The 19,320-nt window shown below is 43.7% G+C and overlaps 1 protein-coding gene across 1 annotated transcript in view; it reads right to left on the reverse strand.

Moving 5' to 3' along the window:
* The window catches only part of AGBL1 (AGBL carboxypeptidase 1), a 2,739,156-nt gene that overhangs the window by 544,811 nt on the left and 2,175,025 nt on the right, over positions 1-19,320 (reverse strand). Inside the window, exon 19 of the mRNA XM_069221447.1 lies at positions 2,773-2,902. Coding sequence (XP_069077548.1) covers positions 2,773-2,902 — 130 coding nt within the window. The remainder of the gene's footprint in view (positions 1-2,772; positions 2,903-19,320) is intronic.

Here is a 19,320-nt window from a genome sequence, read left to right on the forward strand (position 1 = left end):
AATGTTCAGAAAATGTTATTTCCCACCATTCTTTTGGGTTTGAGGCTAATCCCGAGGTTGGTTGAATCCCTCAGTGGCATCAATGGGGACATTATTGTGTGAAATGAGGCATGGTCTAAGACATTCTCCACATATTGCAGATTTGTAAATTGTCAGAACAATCTGTCAATTGTCAGGATTATTTTGGCCGGGTCCGATAATCTGTAGTGGGTCCACTTTTTTTGTCAATAGAAGGCAAAGAGACAGAGAGGAACTTTTGATGTAGCACATGAGTGTCAAGGGAGACGTCTGCAGAAAATGCTCTGGAACCTTCTTTGTGGGTTAAGAGGCTGTTTTGGTGTGTCTGCATTAGAATTTGCAGGGGTTGGTGTATGTTGTAAAAGACACATTTTAATCGGCTGAGGGCAATTTGATGTATCTTGCCCACCTTCTTTTAGTCTGTGTGCTCTTTCAAATAACAAGACTATTTTGAATTCTGTACTGACTAGACCTAGCATAAATTTAGGGAAAATCCCTGGATGTCACGTCTTATTTCCTTTTCAGGCACATTGTGAAAACTTCGCTCCTCATGCTGCATTTCTCTAATACTGTGACTTTCATTGAAAGTCCATATTTCTTGCCTCCAGTCAGCGTAACTACAGAATTTGTCCTCCAATGTTGTGATCCTGGCTTCTGTTGAATAGAGTACAGACTTGAAAGTAGACAGCTCAGCATGTGTTGTTTTCTAGTTGCTCATTATAGCAGTCACACTTCCACTGTGTATACTAAGCTTTTGATATCTTTCAGTTCTTTCATGAGCACCCCCATGATGATGGATTGCTCTCCAGCCATGCCGCCCATCTGTTATTTGGCTTTGGCACCAAACACTGGTTCAGAAAAAGTTAGTTGTCGGGATGTCATTCAAAATAAATGATAATGCCGGTGGATAAGAACTCCATGTGAACTAAGGGCAGTCTTGTTGCCTTCTAAAATTGCCCATCCCCAGTGTATGGTGTCCGTGTTTTTTTCACCACAAGGGTTGCCTGTAGATATGGTTACAAGAAGGTGGCTCTCTGGTTCGATATATGTGCATTAAGGCTAGAAACTAAACCAAGATGGCCACTGTGTGTATGTTATGGGAATCAGTTCAGCCATCCAGTACAACCTTTGTGGCACAGAAGGTATATGGCTCCAGTAATGTGGTAGATATTAGAGGTAACACCAAAGGATTGATTGTCAATGCAGTCACTGATCACCTTTTTATTATGCCGCTGTGAATTGCAGAGTTCCCATGAAAGCAAGCTTGTAAGGGTGTGTGGGTGTATGTGGAGGCTGCTAACCTGAGTCAGAACGATGAGGCAGGACCAGCACCCCCCTCAAGGCTCATCTGTCATTTGAAAGCCTCCAGGGGACTGGATGGTTAGGATCACCATTCTTCTGCACCGCTGCCAATGGCAGTCATTGCAAAGAACCGAGCCGGGATGGATCTGCATGCAGGCCCGGGAGCTGGAGGCAGCTTGTCGTGTTGAGCTAGAGTGGTTGCACAAGCACTACCGCTGGTCCAGCCGGAGTCCACCTTGCAGGTGGTGATAGCAACAGCGGTCACCAGTGAGGCCCCACCTCGAGCATCTTCTACCAACTGTCTGGTCCCTCTCCTGAGACCTTGCTTGGCAGAAAGGTGGATGGGGTCGGTTCTTTCCCCAGGGAGTCTCCTCACCTTAGTCGTTCTTGGTCCCTGGGCACCCAGAGCTGTTTTACCAGTTGCCTGAAGCACCATTCTTAATAAAAAGTACGTGAATCAGGCACACCTCAGTTCGGCACATTTACGTAACAGAGTGCAACGTATCTGAATGTAGGTGAAAGTGCATTTCTCCTGCACTTGGCACATACTACAACACCACATCTAATACATAATACAAAATTAGCAGATACTCCGCAAGCTGAGCAGTTTCATATCATGCAAAAGGACTTACAATGGCGAGACATCTCCACTATAATATGTAATATTATGAAGATACTTTTTACCATATACACATATTAAAATGCTAATCTGGCTTCCCAGTTACAATGCTATTTTACCCTGTGTTCAACTTTCACACACATAAAAAGAGATTCATTTATAATATAATGTCTATATACACTGAAGCAGACAAGTTTTATTTTCAGAAGTCTGTTACCTAGCTCAAGCTAATGACAACTTCCGAAAGCATTGTGTTTCTACAAAGTAAAATGTGCACAACTCGAAAAAGGAGAAATAATATTTCCTTTGAATATCTAAAATGGTGCGTGAAACGAGTCAGACTTAGTTGATAAAATATATGGGGTGAATTTGAGAAAAGGGCCTTTTATTGAATTCAATTAGGCTGTTCGGTAGCAGACTTGACCTTGTTGTAACTAAGGCTATCCCATAAGTATACTTCTACAGCCCTGCCAAGTTTCTCCAGTCCATGAGTGATGTGCTGCTTCGGTCAACTTTTCTTTGAACTCTGGAACTTGTAGTTTTGTTTATTCCATTATAAAATAGGACTAACAGTCTAGGATTGAAAGAAAAAAGCTGATCTGGAGCAGCACATCGAGCATGGGCTTGAGAAACCTGGCAGCTAAGCATCTGATGTTTTGTGATATCAGTTTTCAGTGTGAATTTTTAAAGAGATCGAGTGTATGCATGTGACTTGTATTAATTAGTTGACAAGCATAAAAAGTTGTGATAAAGAAAACATGTATAACATTGTTAAGGAAATAAGTACCACCACAAAACAAGAACAGAAACACAGAAAATCAACTCGTACTCACCAGTGGAGTCCTATCGATACTGCTTAAGTATTGCAGCAGACCCTTAGTATGGTAAATTGTTGGCTGAAGATTTGGGTTAGGGCAAACCCATTGTCTGTTCAAATCATCACCATTCAGTGAGCATCTGTGGCTAAAAGCAACACGATGACAATGGTTATGAACACTTTTAATGTCTTCTATGTACATTATCTTATGTAGTGCAGATGCGACCTAACCGGCTTTCAGGGCACTGTACAGGCAAAAATCTAAATAAGTCAGGCAGACCGCAGGACTAATCAGCAGACATGATGTAGCTACAGCAAGGTAAATAGGGTAACAACAGGATACACTAAAAACAAGGTATGGGTAGCAACAATAAGTAACACAAAACATTGAGGATAAGATGTACATTTTACTTTCCAACAGCTATGCCCTGATTACGAGTTGCATGGTAATAATAACATTAATAGGAATCAAAAGAGTAGCAATGTATTATAGATTATATTAAGATACCGACATAATGAGTTTGTGAATAAATATGTACATACACAATCATTAATACTTTTAATACGGTACTTATTTGATTTTTATTAATTACTGTTTTTAAAATAGATATACAATATGGAATCAAAACATGCTCGTATATCTTTTTCATGTAATTATTTAGCAGTGTTTAACTTACTTATAAATCCATAAAATAAAAAAGGAATTACTATATTGCTGGCCAGGCTGTCCCTCCAAAGATAGTTGCTTCACTTAAATAAACAATTCTATCCTGTCCATGAGTTGAGATAAACGTGTAGCAATCTAATACCAATAAATCTGTAATGGAGAGCATATAGCAAACAAATTAGCTTTATCCTTGCGAAGTCCAAGGCTGGAATTGAGGTATGTTCAGTGGTTGAAGTGGGCGGGATTAGGGGTACACGACTAGCCCATACGTTACTGATTTATGAAACACCGTTCCCCTATGTCTTGACAAAAGACAACTGTACAGTGATGGTTAATTCTGGCAGTTTAAGCGCCTCAGCTGCAAACCAAAGCTGGGCAGACAGCTAAACAAAGCCTTTCTGCCAGGGTGTCAGCTTGCTTGAAAGAAATGCAAATGTGTGCTATGAGTTAATCTGCAAATGTAATGGGTGCCTTGGAGCCAGTCCTGGCTTTCTTTGAGCAATTCACTTTGTGATGACAAAGATTTGAGTGGTTATGCAAAGAGTCAACAGCTGACATGTGAAGTGTGTGCATTTAATTGTATTTATATTGTGCTTACTAGACCTGGAGGTGTTCAAGGCACATTAAAGTAAAATATTGAATTAAGTACACTCTCTGTATTACTAAAATCTATATTTTGAAAGCACCATTTTACCCTAAACATTTTGCACATTTTGCAGCAGTCTATCTTAAACTGTTTGTAATGCAAGTTTAAAATATTGATTTACATGTTCACAGTGCTGTCTGTCACAAGATGTGACCTTGTAGTACTAAAAATAGACAACGCTTTTCTCCAATGCACCAAAGCATCATACATAGTTAGCATCTTGCAACTTGCTTCAACTGCCCTCAACTAATCAACAAGACATAACATATTGATGAACCCTGTACATACAGTACCTAGTGGTGCAGTTTGAACTGGGGATATGATTAGAAGGGGGCAAACTGGGAATAAGAGGAGGGAGAGATGTAACAATGCACACACGCATCAGCACTAAGGACGAACCAATAGTTCGATATGGGTGCCACTAGGGGATCAAGGTCACATCAGCATATATATCACCTGGGGGATGCATGGTAATGGGCCGCCCTCCCTAGCATGGAATCTGTCGCCTGCGCTTGAAGGAATTGTTGGAATGGGGCCCAAATGTTTCATGGCGCAATTTTGCAGGCATCATTTCCCAAAATAGGTTTCGTTGCTCCTGACAGAATGTGGCATCCCTCAGCCAGTCAGATCTGCATGGACTAAAGTCCCACCCCAAGCATATCGCAACTCTGTGTTTTGCTAGCAGGATCAACATGTCCACCAACTTCCTGGTCACATCCTGTAGGTCCTTCACATAACCCAGAAGTGCCACCTTATGAGTGCTTGGAATCGCAGAGTCAGATACGGCATCAACCACATTAAGGGCCTGATTCTGACCCTGGTGGTTGACCACCGCCAGGGCAGAGTGCCGCGGATGCACCGCCAACAGGCTGGCGGTGCATCCATGGGCATTCTGACCGCGGCGGTACAGCCGCGGTCAGAAACGGGAAACCGGCGGTGTTCCGCCGGTTTCCCGCTGCCCTAGGGAATCCTCCATGGCGGCGCTGCAGGCAGCACCGCCATGGGGATTCCGACCCCCTTACCGCCAGCCTGGTTCTGGCGGTTTTGACTGCCAGAACCTGGCTGGCGGTAACGGATGGCATGGGCACTGTAGGGGCCCCCTAACAGGGCCCCACCAAGATTTTCAGTGTCTGCCAAGCAGACACTGAAAATCGCGACGGGTGCAACTGCACCCGTCGCACCCCTTCCACTCCGCCGGCTCCATTCGGAGCCGGCATCCTCATGGAAGGGGGTTTCCCGCTGGGCTGGCGGGCGGCCTTCTGGCGGTCGCCCGCCAGCCCAGCGGGAAACTCAGAATTACCGCGGCGGTCTTTTGACCGCGCAGCGGTATTCTGACGGCGGGACTTTGGCGGTCGGCCTCTGCCGCCCGCCAAAGTCAGAATGACCCCCTAAATACCTCCTGCCAGAAATTTTGCAATGCGTGACAGTCCCAGTCAGAATGAAAAAAGTCCTTATTGTCTGCTGAGCATCTTGGGCATCAAGAATAAGAGCACAAGCCCATGCGGTGGAAACTCTGAGGGGTGTAATAGATCCGATGTAAGAACTTGAAGTGGATTAAATGAAGGAAGTATTTAGGGGAGAGGGCACGAATATGTATGCAGCAGTATCTCCAAGTATCATCTGATAATTGGGCCCCTAGATCAAGATCCCAATGTGCCCTAGTGCTTAACGGAGCTGACAGTGAGGCACTCTGCATGGTGTTGCACAACCGAGTTATTAGCCTACAAAGGGCCTGTGTGGTGTACAGCAGGTCAAGAGCCTGAAACACAGGAGGTGAGGAGGTGCAATCTCTGTTTTGCGTGTGAGCTGGCACACTAATTTGACAATATGTGAATCTGTGTAGCAGGGTATTGCGGGTGTTGCATAGTATGACTTCCGGGCTGATGAATTGTTGCTCCAGGTACAGGGAACCCATGGTAGTGAGCTGCATGCCACTGAGGTACACACTCACCTCCAGCTCACCTGCTATAGGTAGTGTAGGTCGGTCTAGCAATGGCATACGTTCAGGGGTGTGTGCGTAGGTCCTACTGTGCAGCACGCCACCCCACTCCATGCCAGAACTGTACACATCACAGTGTTGATGCCAGAGACTTGCTGATGCAAGGGGAGATATATCACCCTGGACAGCCTGCAGGGCCACATTGAGCCCTGTTCGGGTGCAGTGTGGTGCAGGTTCTGTTTAGGATAGATCCAGAAGTGTGTAAGCTGCGCCTGGGCATAATTGTAATATAGGTCCAGATCTGGTGCCGCCAGCCACTTTAGCTTAAAGGGCTGAGTAAAACAAATTCCATGCTTTCCCAGGCTGCCTGCCCGCCCACACCAGGGAGATCAACAGCAAACAAAGCCTCCTCTTAAATTGGCATGTGAGTTGCATAGTAGGACCACCATATTAGCCACCATGATCCTGCTAGTGAGTGACAAGGGGACAGATCACCAACCGTCAACTTTGTCTGCCAGCCAGGACGCTGCTCGACCATAAATTCTCTGTCCATAGTTCATGTCCCAAATAGTGAACCGGTTCTGTTGTCCAGTGTACAGGGTATTCAGAAACATGTGGGATGGTGCCAGCCATGAGGGGGAGAATAGCAGACTTTACCCAGTTAATGTTGATGCCGGAAAGGTCACTAAAACAGATAAGTTGTTGTATGATAGGGTCAAGATTCGTGTGCAGGTCCCGAAGATAGGTCGAGAACATCGTTCGCATACATTGACACAAGAATTGGACGCAATCTAAAGGCAAGCACCTGGGGCCATATGTACGAAAGCTTTTTCCCATAGACACAGAATGGGTAAAATCCTTTGATACATCTGGCCCCTGGTGATTGTGATGTTGTCTAAGATGTGCAGCCAAAGGTTCCATTGCAACCACGAATAACAGCAGTGAGAGAGGACATCCCATCCGGGTGCCTCTGGATCTTGGAAACGGCTCAGTGATGCAACCATTTATTCATAATCTACTTGTCGGCTTTGCGTGCAGCAGTTGAACTAAGCGGATGAATTTAGGGCTGAGGCCCAGGGGAGCAAGCAGCGAAAAGAGGAAGGGCTATTCCAATAAGTAGAATGATTTGGTAGCATCTAGATAAAACCTCTGTGGCTCGGCTGTCAGGATCCACCGAATGATTCGCTGCAAAATAAGTCTGCAGTTTGTATTGTCCTGGAACAAACCCAGATTGGTCTGGCAGTCCAATAGAGAGCAACAGGGGTAGGAGTCTAGTGGCAGTAAATTTTTCAAAGGTCTTCTTATCAATATTTTGATCAATGACAGAGGTCTGTATGAGTCATCGTTGTTGGGATCCTTGACTGCCTTGAGTACTGTCACAATAAGTGCCTCACACATCGTGGGGGGCAGCTCCCCGCACTTGATGGACTCAAACATTTTAAGGAGGTGTGGAACCAAATTTCGCTGCCTTTAGGCCATCAAGGCCTGGCACTTTGTCTCCTGGCAGGCTCCAGATGACCTGGATAATGTTCTCCTCAGAAAAGGGAGAGTCTAGATACAGTCTGTGGCCACCCTCCAGTCAGCAACCACAGCATGTCAAAGTATTTGTTGTACCTCTCTGCTCCGAGAGAGTGGGTGGAGGATTACAGCGAGGCATCGAAGTCCCCCATTATGCGTTGTACTGCTTCCATCCACGCCTACAGGGACAGCCTGCCCCTCCAGAGCTGAACAATATAATCACTGGCCCAAGGCTTGCACTGTAGGGTAGCAAGCATTTATCCTGCTGTGTCTCCCTCACAGTACAGCCTTGCCCTCGCCTTCCTTCCCGAAAAGTGCACCTCCCAGTGTGCTGCCTCATTAATCTGCATCAGCCTGCCTTGGGCCTCTGCCAGAAGTGACACATCCTGCAACTCATAGAAGCTTCTCTCCAGACTCACAAGCTGACTCTCCAAATTGGTCAGTTCACCCAACAGTGTGCTGAGCATCCCATGATGTTTGGCCAGATAAATTACTCAAATTACCACTTTAAATGCCTTCCCCAGTGTACTTGGGGACGGCACAGGGCCCTTGTTCCAGGTGAAATAATCGGTGAATGCCTCTTGCACCTCTGCTCTAAAGACTTGGTCACGCAGTGCTTCTGCAGGGAGGCACATGCTCTCTGTGCATGACTGGGGTCCAGTCCAGGTCCTCCCTGGACTGGAAGCAAGCATCCTGGGACCTGTTTCAGGGCTTCACCCTCCATCAGCCAGGCTAGCTTGAATCCAGGGGCACAGTGAGCAAGGGACCCACGTCTGGGCATACCCTTACCAATTAGGGCAACTTTAGCTACGCAAAAGGATGATGGATTTGGGTTCAATCCATCATTCTTTTGCTCACCATGCCTGCTTGTTTCTGGTCCACGGAGGACCTGGCCTAGCAGTTCGGGCTGGACTGTTCCCATGAGGAACAGCGTCAGGATTGATTTGCATATGGCTGGGTCCAAACTGGAGTGGCATGGTGACCAAAAGAACGATGGATTAAACCCAGATCTGTGACTGGGGGTGAGTGTTTGCATTGTTCAGCACTCCGTCCATGATCCTAAGGATAAGCCATTCTGACTTGATGAGGGAGGCAGGGCTATCACCTACCACAACTGCATTTCAAAGACTTTGCTTCAGCTGACACACAAGCCTAATCTATCTGCAGACAAACTGGGACCCAGCAGGGAGGCAGGAAATCCCAGACACCTCTGAAGGGGAAAGAGACCAGATGTTTCTTCCACTCTTGCACAAAATTGGCACCAGGTATAAAAAATGACTCACATCCACTCTTCAATACACTCCTGGACCTGTGGCTTCTACAGAAGGACTGCCAAGATGACTTGCTGCAGTGGGTTTGCCTGGACCTGTACCCTTTATCCCAGGCTCAAGTGACTGGAGGCGATCAGCTGACTGATCTCCTGTTCTAGGCTACAGGGAGAGAACAAGCTCTAAAGTTCTCCTAGCAACTGCCCCACTGACCTGCTGCACTGCACCTGCCTGGACCTACCACTGGACCTGTCTAAGCCCTGCTGGCCTCTGCTGGAGTGAGTTCCTGACAGCTAAGAGATGTCTTGAGGTTCTGGACCATTGGTGTGACACCAGTTGAGCTCCTTCTAGAAAAAAGGAGAAATCATCAAGTTTTGGGCTCTTTGTAACTGCCAATAGGCCCACCTGCCATTACAGCCAGCGCAATGCTCTGGTAGTACCAACTCTTCATGTTACAACGACCATTAGTGAGGCTCGGCAATGCGAGATCTGCACTTTCGGCTATTTCATTACCAGACCACAGTGACTGCCAAAAGCTCAAGCAATGACCATCCTCAACTCCTCACCATGATGCTGTAATGATATGTGAGTTTTGACCACTGACTCCACGTTGCACTTAGCCTAGTACTACACCGTCACATTAGTGACCACCATTTTAGCATTAGCCACTGCCACGTTAAAAGCTGCAAATAGTTTTCCACGTTGTACTGTGCACATGTTTTTATTGTTGGTTTTTTTTCCCACCAAGGGCTTAGGCTGATAAGAATGTACTCAGACAGCAGGGATGATCTTGTTTTCAATTGGCACCTTAGGATTGTGGCTAAGTCCCAATGTGTTATTTTCAGAGCAGGCCTAAAGCAATCAGCATTTTTTGAATAAATAAACCTCAGCAGGGAGAGGGAGGTTTTAGACTTTTCCTTTCTTGTTTGTTCAAAGTATAAGAGGCCGAGACCAGATGGACCAAGGACATAGAGTGTTTGCAGATCTCAGGCACGCTGTGTGCCATCCTTCCCGTGAGGATAATTGATCTAACTCTCCTCAATCAATTCTGGGATCTGACCATCTGATGCTGAATAGGAGGGAGATGAGGCAGTGATGCCCTTTTCTCATGGTGATGCATATTTTTTAATTCATTATTTGTTTTGCATTATAATATAGATTGCAGTGCAGAATCATTTGTACATTCTTTCTTCCATTACTGTCACCATTTTTGAACGTGTGCTTTCAGCATGCTAATCTCCTTTGAGGAACCTTGAGTAGTGAAGTAATAAATGTCTTCTTTGGTGTAAGAAGCACATTGCAGAGATTTTTGTCAGTGCATGAGTATTTCAGCTTGGTCATTAGTGAAGAAAAACATTTTGGTGTATTCTGCAGTCTAAAGGGAGGTTGGAAGTTGAAAGTGTACTATTTAAAAGTAAAAACATGTTTTTATTTAGAGAGTTAAGGGAGCACTGCAAACCTTTTCGGAAAATGCATGTGAAATTTAAATGACTTATGATGTGTTGGCAAAGGTGTTGTCTTGTTTATCAGGACTTTCTAAGTTTTGGGATGGGTGCTTAGATAAAACAGAATTAGTAACTGTACTTACATGTTTAAAAAAGTTACTTTTTGAACGGAATGATGTCCCTTTTGTTCTTGACAGGAGAGTTTGAATACTGTCTTGTGAGATTAAGTTAGTTCAAGATAAGGTTGATATCTACCAAGCTGTCACATGGAAAACTGATTTTTCACATTCCACTAATGAGGAAGTTAAAAAAGGTGGGGGCCAGCGTGAGCTACATGAGCAGAACATAGTACGTGTACAGCGAATATTTAGAAGAAAAATACAGAGTAGCCCATAGAAATTGGTAGGAGTTGAAATGCATTCTTTAAAAGATTTTACCCAGCAAGAAGTTAAGGATGTTAACAATATTTTCACAGAGCTTTTGCTGAATAAAATGTGGCCCGGACATAGAGAGATGTTGCTACAGGTAAAACAAAAGATTCTAGAGTTTGAGATTCTGGAGCTTGCTACTTCTGGCACTAAGCAAGAGACACTGTGATCAATTTTTGAGACAGCATGACCATCATCTGAGTAAAATCTTAACCTTTTGGTACACAGTGACAAGAAAAAAACTAGAGTTGGAATGGGGTGAAGTGCAGAAGTGTGCTTTTGATTTGGCAAAATAAATGATTCAACAGGCTTTAGACTTGTGGACAGTGCAGGAAGGAGACATTGTGCTGCATGTAACTATCCAGGGACAATATGTAGATTGGAGCAGGTGGCAAAAGCAGAGAAGAACAGGAGTGTCCCTGGGGTTTTGGACTAAAAAATATCTGATGGGACTTTGAAAATCTGGAGTGGCCATTTAACTGAAGCCCTCCAGATTCTGAATAACAGACCATTACAAAATGCTGAAACTGCCATGATGAAAATTTGAACTCAGATACAACCACATGTGGCCACCAGCACCATTGGGTACTGGGAAATAAAACCTGGAGCTTCAGCTCCACACAGACCAACACCAGAATCTGCAGGTCTTGACCTACATGCTTACAAAATTGCCCAACTTGTCATAAGTCCAGTGTATGGAGGATTGGTGAGGAAGGGGACTGCCCCAGCCCTTCTGACAGTACAAAGAAAAGGAGCTTTTGGTGCAACTGACAAAAACCCTGTTGCTAAGGTGTGGGTGGAATTCCTGAATGGCCCTCCAGAACCTGCAGAAACTATAGCCAAGGGCCCTAATGTCCTGCTGATTGTAAAACAAGGAAAGGAAAAAGGGGAACACATTTCAGCTGACAAATGTTATTTGCAAGAAAGATCATACTTGTTTCTTTTACAGATCATACTACAAATTTCCTCTGACCATGAGTGTGCCGTGTGGTCTCCCTTCGGGCGTGTGTGTGTGCAGTTGGGTGAGAGAGCACCCCCAACCTGAACCTGATTGATTAATTATGTTGCGCAACACCCCTGCTGCTTTTGAAGGGCAGAACCTATGAATCCATTTGGCGCAAATTGTGCTTCATAGATCAAAGTTCTGCATGGGAATAATGCAAAGTACCATGGATTTTCTATCAACCTGTTTGACTGCAATTCTAATGGAACCAACAACATGGCTTGTTATCACCTGATGACTGCTGCCAGTCACATTAAGCATGTTTAAGTTGCCAGTGGGCTGACTATTCTCATATGACAACCTCACTTTTACTTACATTCCAGCAAGCCTTACAGGTGAACCGTGTACCTTTACATGATTAGGACTCATGATGTTTCCATCTAACTATATACAACTCGTTATCCTAGAGAAACTATTCAATCAGTTATTATCCCAATTAGAATATACAAGCTTCAGTCTTTTTATTGTAGGTGTGCCTGGTTTAACTATTTATAATATTAATCCCACTTCCATTGCTTTATAATGATTGCTCGTGTCATTTCGTTATGTTGCTTTGTACAATGCATATCTAATTTGCTTGTAATGTTTTGAGAAAAAAAGATAGAGACAAGTTGATTTTAGGACTATAGGGTATGAGTCATTGGTCAAAAGGGTGGAATGTAATGCTATGTGAGTTTTGACCACTGACTCCACATTGCACTTAGCCTAGCACTACACCGTACAGTGACCACCAGATTCATTTGGCCTGTTGACTTTATTTTAGCATTAGCCACTGCCACGTTAAAAGCTGCAAGTAGTTTTCCACGTTGTACTGTGCACCTATTGTTATTATTCGTGTTTTTTCCCATCAAGGGCTTAGGCTGACAAGAATGTACTCAGACGGTCTTGTTTTAAATTGGCACCTTGGGATTGGGGCAAAGTCCCTGATGTGTTATTTTCAAAGCAGACCTAAAGCAATCAGCATTTTTTGAATATGTAAACTTCTGTAGGGTGAGGGAGGTTCTAGACTGTCCCTGTCTTGTTTGTTCAAAGTGTAAGAGGCCAAGACCAGATGGATCGTGGACACAGAGTGTTTGCAGATCTCATGCACATTCAGGACGCTGGAGTGTGCCATACTTCCGGTGAGGATAATTGATCTCTCCCTCTCCTTGATCGACTCTGGGATCTGGCGATCTGATGCTGAATAGGAGGGAGAAGGAGCAGTGAAGCCCTTTTCTCATGGTGATGCATATTTTTTAATTCATTATTTGCTTTGCATTATAATATAGATACATGTATTTGCTGTGTATATTGCAGTGGAGAATCATTTGTACAGTCTTTCATCGCTTTGACCATTATTGAACGTGTGCTTTCAGCATGCTAATCTTCTTTTAGGAACCTTGCGTAGTGAAATAATAAATGTCTTCTTTGGACTGAGAAGCGCATTCCAAAGATTGTTGTCAGTTCATGAGTGTTTCAGCTCAGTCATTAGTGAAGCAAAACAGGTGCTCGGCCTGTTCTTCATGCTACAGAGATAACCATCAATGAGGCTCTCCCTGCTCCCCACGATCTCCCCTACCGTGAATGGAAATGTTCATGCTGGTCTTAGGAAGGTACGTTTTTTAATGAGACTAATTTGGTCCCTGTACCTGGCCCAGACTCCATCACTGTCAGCCTGAACTTGTGACTTCCTCCCATCTCGTACAACCAAACCATGAGTGGTGCTTTGTGCTTTTAGGTGACAGATGTTCGTTAAAACTTTGAAATTGCATGTTTCTCGTTCTACTGATTGGATTTTTGTTGTTTTGATATCAAATATTTTTTCAAAATTTTACTCTGTAGTCCTAGATTGATGTGGGGTTTTTTTGTATTGTAGTCTCACTTTATTACTGTTTGTGTGCTGCATAAATATTTTACACATTGCCTCTAAATTAAGGCTGATTGATTTTGTGCCAAGCTACCAAAGATGTAAGCATAGGTTAATTTAGTGACTCTTTCTGGCTCACTCTAACAAAGATTGTAGCTGTTGATTTATAGGGGCTCATACGCCGTCAACAACAACCTGATTACAGTAGTGACCAGAGATACATGTGTAGTCCCATAGATCAGATCTATATTGAATAACTTACAGAAGGATTTAAGATAATTCAACATTGTAGCATTTGGTGTTCTCCTTGTGTGGAGATTTGACCTCATACCACCTAAGGTTTCATGAATTTACAATTAGATCAAAAGAGCTAACTATAGGAGATTAATTTTCCTCCTTCTTTGTCCTCCGTGTATTCTGGGGATGTATTTTTCTAAAACTGGGTCAAAATAAGGAATCAAGGTGGACAAACATCATAACATCTTATCAATAGTAACATGTACTAGCGGAACAGAACTGTATGCTGCCAAACAGCATGGACAAGATATGCATGCTTGACTAAGTAATTAAGCACTTAGGTGGTGTTCATAGTGGAGCAGGGTCATGACTGATTTGCATATGGCTGGGTCCAAACTGAAGTGGCATGGTGGGCAAACAGACAGAGAGTTGGAATGCCACCCCAAGTTACTGCCAGTGGCTGGACTTGTTTCAAACATTCATCTCACCCCAGCACCTTTTGTGTGTTTGACACTGCCCTAGGTTGCAGGAATATGCCCAGGCATTGGCCACTTGCTCACTGTACCACTGGAACCAAGCTACACCTGACTGATCAAACCCAATCAGGATGAAACTGGTTTTGTTTAGGTTGTGTTCTTGTTCAGGGGGGACCTGGCATGGCAGGTCGGGTTGGACTGATTTGCATATGGTTAGGTCCAAACAGTGTTGCATGGTGGACAAAAGAACAAAGGTCTGGACTGCTACCCTGAGAATTTGCCAGTGGTTAGACCTATTGCAAACATTCCTCCCATCACTTTCCGAGTGTTTGATACCACTACTGATTTCTTGACATGTATGTTTACAAATTATTCCGCTCAAAGATGCACCACCCTATCCCTCTTCTAATTCACCTCACAGACACAGTGCACTAAAATCATGTTAGGTCATTGCATTTAATACTCTTTCTGATATCCTAAACCTTTCTTTCTTTACCTAGCCTCTAATTTCAAATCGGCACCTCGTCCTACAAATTCTTATAGCACTTTCACTGATTGCAAATGGAATGACTGGGGTACAATCTTAGAATTATCTTGGGTACTGCTTCTCCCTGGATAACATGGAGGTTGCTCCTAGATGGAATCCAGAGACTGTAGGGATGTAAATATTTGCAATTTCCATGGAGTTGTGCCTCCCTCTGTAGCACTCACATCACACCTGTTAGGACACCAATGAGGTTTCATGGCACTAAAAACACAAATAGCGGGAAACCCAAGAGCTAGTCGTAAGCCTGTTTGAAAAGCCACATCTTCAACAGGGATCTAAAGTTAGCATATGAAGTGGAGCTCTGTTTTAATAGGCAAAGAGTTCCAGGAGCCAGGGCTTTTACAGAAAACCTAGATCCCCCAAGCCTTTGACAATTGAATTGAGGAAGTTCTAATGGATTTTTGCACCCGGACCTCAGATTGCTCTTTGGAGTACAATGCCCAATTCTGGAACTTCTCTATCCCCAATCGTGCACAATCCCTGAACTATTCCTCTCCTCATCTATCCAGCTCACTAGCATCACCCAGCTCACAATGATTGGATTCCCAACTCATTAAATAGTCTTACCTCTCAACCCCTAGCCCTACCCTTATAAACCATGCATTCATCCAATAGCACTGCTATGCTTCCTCCACCACAACTTCAGTTCAATTCAGATTTATAAAGTGCATCACTACCCCAGTGAAGCATCCCAGTGCTAGCAGAGTAAGTAAAAAAAGAGCATAAAAGATTTAGAAGAGCCAGGCCTTGTGCATCTTCCTGAAAATAGCTGAAAAGTAGCATAGGCTGAGATTGAGTGGCAAGGAGTTCCATAATTTTGTCACCAAAAAGGCAAAGGACCACTGTTCCTGTCTAGCCAGTCTTACTCTTTGAATAGTGGCCAGATTGCATTTACTTGACCTGAGCATCCGCTTCAGGATAATTGGACAGATTAAAGATTGTATGTATAAAGGACCAGCCTGATCTATGGCTCAATACACATAGAATAATGCTGTATTATTTATGCATTTTACTATTGGGAGCAAATTCAGTTGACACCAATGTTGAGAAACTGAAGCACTATTATGAATTTAGCATAGTGGATGGGCCACAGCAGTCTGGACAGTCTGCAGGCACTTTAACCAGGAGTTAGTAGCATCCAGATATAACACATTGCCATAATCAAGTGTAGAGGTTATTAAAGCAGAATAGTTTTTGAGTATTGTAAGTAATTGGGTCACTGTATGAGGGGGGTGAAGCCCTTCTCTAGCAACAAGCACAATACTTGAATGGATAAAGCCACAAGCAATCCTAAATTAACCTGTGCTCACCACCTGGGTAGCTTGGCAGTAAGCAGTCAGGCGTAACTTAGAAGGCAGTGTGTATTTGTAAAACTCATCAAACAGTAATACAGTGAGGACACACCACAAAAGGAGCCTACAATAGGGTTGGAAAAAAAAAAAATAAATAAAAGAAGACCAAAACAACAAACATCTCATTAGTAGTACCAGAGATATTGCTCTCTAATTTTTTTAGGAAATAAATAGTGCTAAGAGGCGTAAAGCGGAAACTGTGGATATCGGTTGTGCCAGACAAGAACAAGTCACAAGTTCAGGCTGACCGCGATGGAGCACAGGCTGACTACAGGGACCCGTTAGGCCTTATGAACAAGAGTACCATAAATCCTGATTGGCAGAGCATTGCATGGATATGTGTTGAAGATGCGTCGCACAACAAGAGTGATGCATTGGTTCCGAGATGTGGCAAAAAAGTGGTGCAAGGTCCTGTTGCATCAACATCGAGGATCCTGTTGGCAGGGCTTGGGATTTGAAGTCCAGCATTGGGGATGCAAAGCGCAGAGATGCTAGGGCCAGTGCCCAGGATGCGTTGGTCAGTGGTAGATATGAAGGCGATGTGGGCTACCGGAGTGATGCAGGTCTTTGTGACTGGCCCAATCCACGCAGCAGTGGAGATACATTAGTTCTGCTTGGGGTTACGCCAGGCAGCAGAGGCAGTGTGTCAGTTCTGCTGGGTTCAGAGAGACTCACAAAGCACCTTAAGCCCACTTCCAAGGGTCCAGGACTGGGGCAGCACCACTTGGCAGGGCAAGCTCTCACATGGCAGAGTCCAGGTACAGATGCAACATTGTTGGAAGCCTGTTATGTTCCTGAGGCTTCAGATCAGGAGGCCAGCCAACTAGCCTTTGGAGTCACTATGGGTTCAAGAGATGCAGGTACAGTTTTTCTCACCCAAGTAAGAGGACATCAGGTCAGCAGAGCAACACAGGGGTACAGTGGACTGTAGTCCAGCAGAGTGGCAGTCCTTCTTCCTGGCAGAGTATTCATAGGTCCAGAAGTGTACTGACGCCTTGGTGTCTGAGGTCCTTTGTTTATACCCAGGTACCCTGGTTCTGGAAGATAGGGGTGAAGCTTCTGGACTGTATGAGTCCCCTATCTACCCTGCTCTGGCTCCAAGCTAGCTAAAGTGACAATGCAGGGACATTAGGCCCTTTGTGTGAAGACAGAACACAGCCTAGTCAACTGTAGGTCTGGCTGTGCCCAGCTTCTCCCAACCATCCTGCCAGTGATGGCCCGTCCAGTCACACCTGAGCTCCCATTGAGTGTGGCAGTCTACATGAATGCACACAGCTCAACTATTAACTGCACCCATTCACGTGACATAGGCAGGCTGCAGGACCAAATGGCTAAAGCAGGAAAATATACATTTTTTAAAAGTGTAGTTGACAAAGTGTTTCAGTTATATTGATGTGCAAAACATATGTTTAAAAACGAAATGTGCGAAGTGTGAAATCTGTAGTGGTTTACCATATTTAATCCTTTTAGGCCTGTTACATGGAAAATAAATGTTTTCCTTAGCTTAGCCTAACTGACGCCCTCATATTAATTAATAAATATGTGAACATTTGAAAGGTACGGGTTTCGCATTTAATAGCTGCTGTGCGAGATATTGTTTTCTTCTTTTTGCTGCAGATGCTGCTCTTCCAAAAGTTACTGTTTATTAGCTAGTGAATAGATACTTGTTTTGTATTTGAATACATTCGTCTACATTACTGGGTGATTCCCATGGTACTTTGGATCACCACTCTGGACTTTTAAATATGGATCTGATTGTTGTCACCGGAAAGTGTGACTTATTGATTTAATTGTTCTGACCCTACATTTGTAACATCTCTTTTTTTGTGATTAACGTATTTAACAAATTATACCTGATACTTATAAAAACAGACGTATGCTTTACATCTGTTATACGCCACTGTGTTTTGTTATTTTTTGCATGTAACAAAGTTAGCAAGTACATTCTTTACTGCTATTCAATAAGCAAACATTGTATATATATGTTTTCCTTCACGGGATCCTTTTGTACGTTTGCATTTAATTGCAGGCAGTTGAGACGCATCCTGTCTGCCACTTCCTTGAAACAGTGAACCATATTGGGTGTGGTGCTATTTTCCATCGCAGGAAGCAATTTTATAATTTGCGTATCATCGACATAGTGGCAGAGTGAGAAGTGAGGATTTTCCACTATATGGAGCTGTTTACCTTGAAACATGGCCTTATACTATCAAAGGTCTGAAATTCTGAGATTTTAGTATTTTGTGATCCTTCCCATTACACGTTGGCACACATTTATGCTGTGCGACACTTGACCCTTACCAGCTGGTGAAATCTATGGGGGAAACAGGGAAGAAACATTTGAAATTACCAGGGATGTCTGGTGCCGTGTTCCTGAATCCCATGGCAATTTCTAATTTCTGTGGAGGTAACTCGGTAAATGCTCACATTGCCATCTCTTCTAATAGTACCCTTCTTCTGCACCAAAGAAGCAAGAACGAAACAATGATAGAAGGTGGTGTGAGATTGCCTAAATTGCAATTGATTACAACCGCCGTTGATTCCATACCATTCTAAGCTTTCTTCAGGGGGAGAATGTCCAAACTCTGCTCTGAATGGACCTGCTCACTTTGCATATCATGTGATGGAATATTTGTGAATGTGTCCCCTGAACTGCCACACACCACTATAGTTTCAGAGATTTTTCAAGATTTTCTAGAGCAAGAACAAAACTTACTCTCCCTCCTACTGTTCGAATCATCTAATGAGAAGCAGTAGTCTGTGTAACTCGGGTAGGGTTAAAATGCATTCAGTTCGTAAGTTCAGTCGTCATTGTGTTTGAGGCAATTGAGAATATTTTGAATACGTTTTTATTTTTTTGAAGAGGGTCAGCTGGCTAATCAATTAAACATTTCAGAGAACATCTTGTTTTGGAGAGGCTTGAAAACATCTTCAAACTGCGCCATCTCTCCACAGGTTATTACTTGTTTGGAATGTTAGAATGTTTGGAATGAAACAAAGAATCCACTAATAATGGCATTTATGAAATGTTCAGTCAGCAATGGGTCTCGCTGTGCTGACCACAGAGGAGACAAAGTGGTGTAACATTTAAAAAGACTACCACAGAACAGATTTATAAGCTTTATTAGCAGAAGAGATTGTTGTTACAGCCTTATTAAAGGTCTACTTCAAAGTAAAGTCTCTTTTGAATGT

Source organism: Pleurodeles waltl, chromosome 3_1 (genome assembly GCF_031143425.1).
Source record: "Pleurodeles waltl isolate 20211129_DDA chromosome 3_1, aPleWal1.hap1.20221129, whole genome shotgun sequence".
In the NCBI taxonomy this organism is placed as follows: domain Eukaryota; kingdom Metazoa; phylum Chordata; class Amphibia; order Caudata; family Salamandridae; genus Pleurodeles; species Pleurodeles waltl.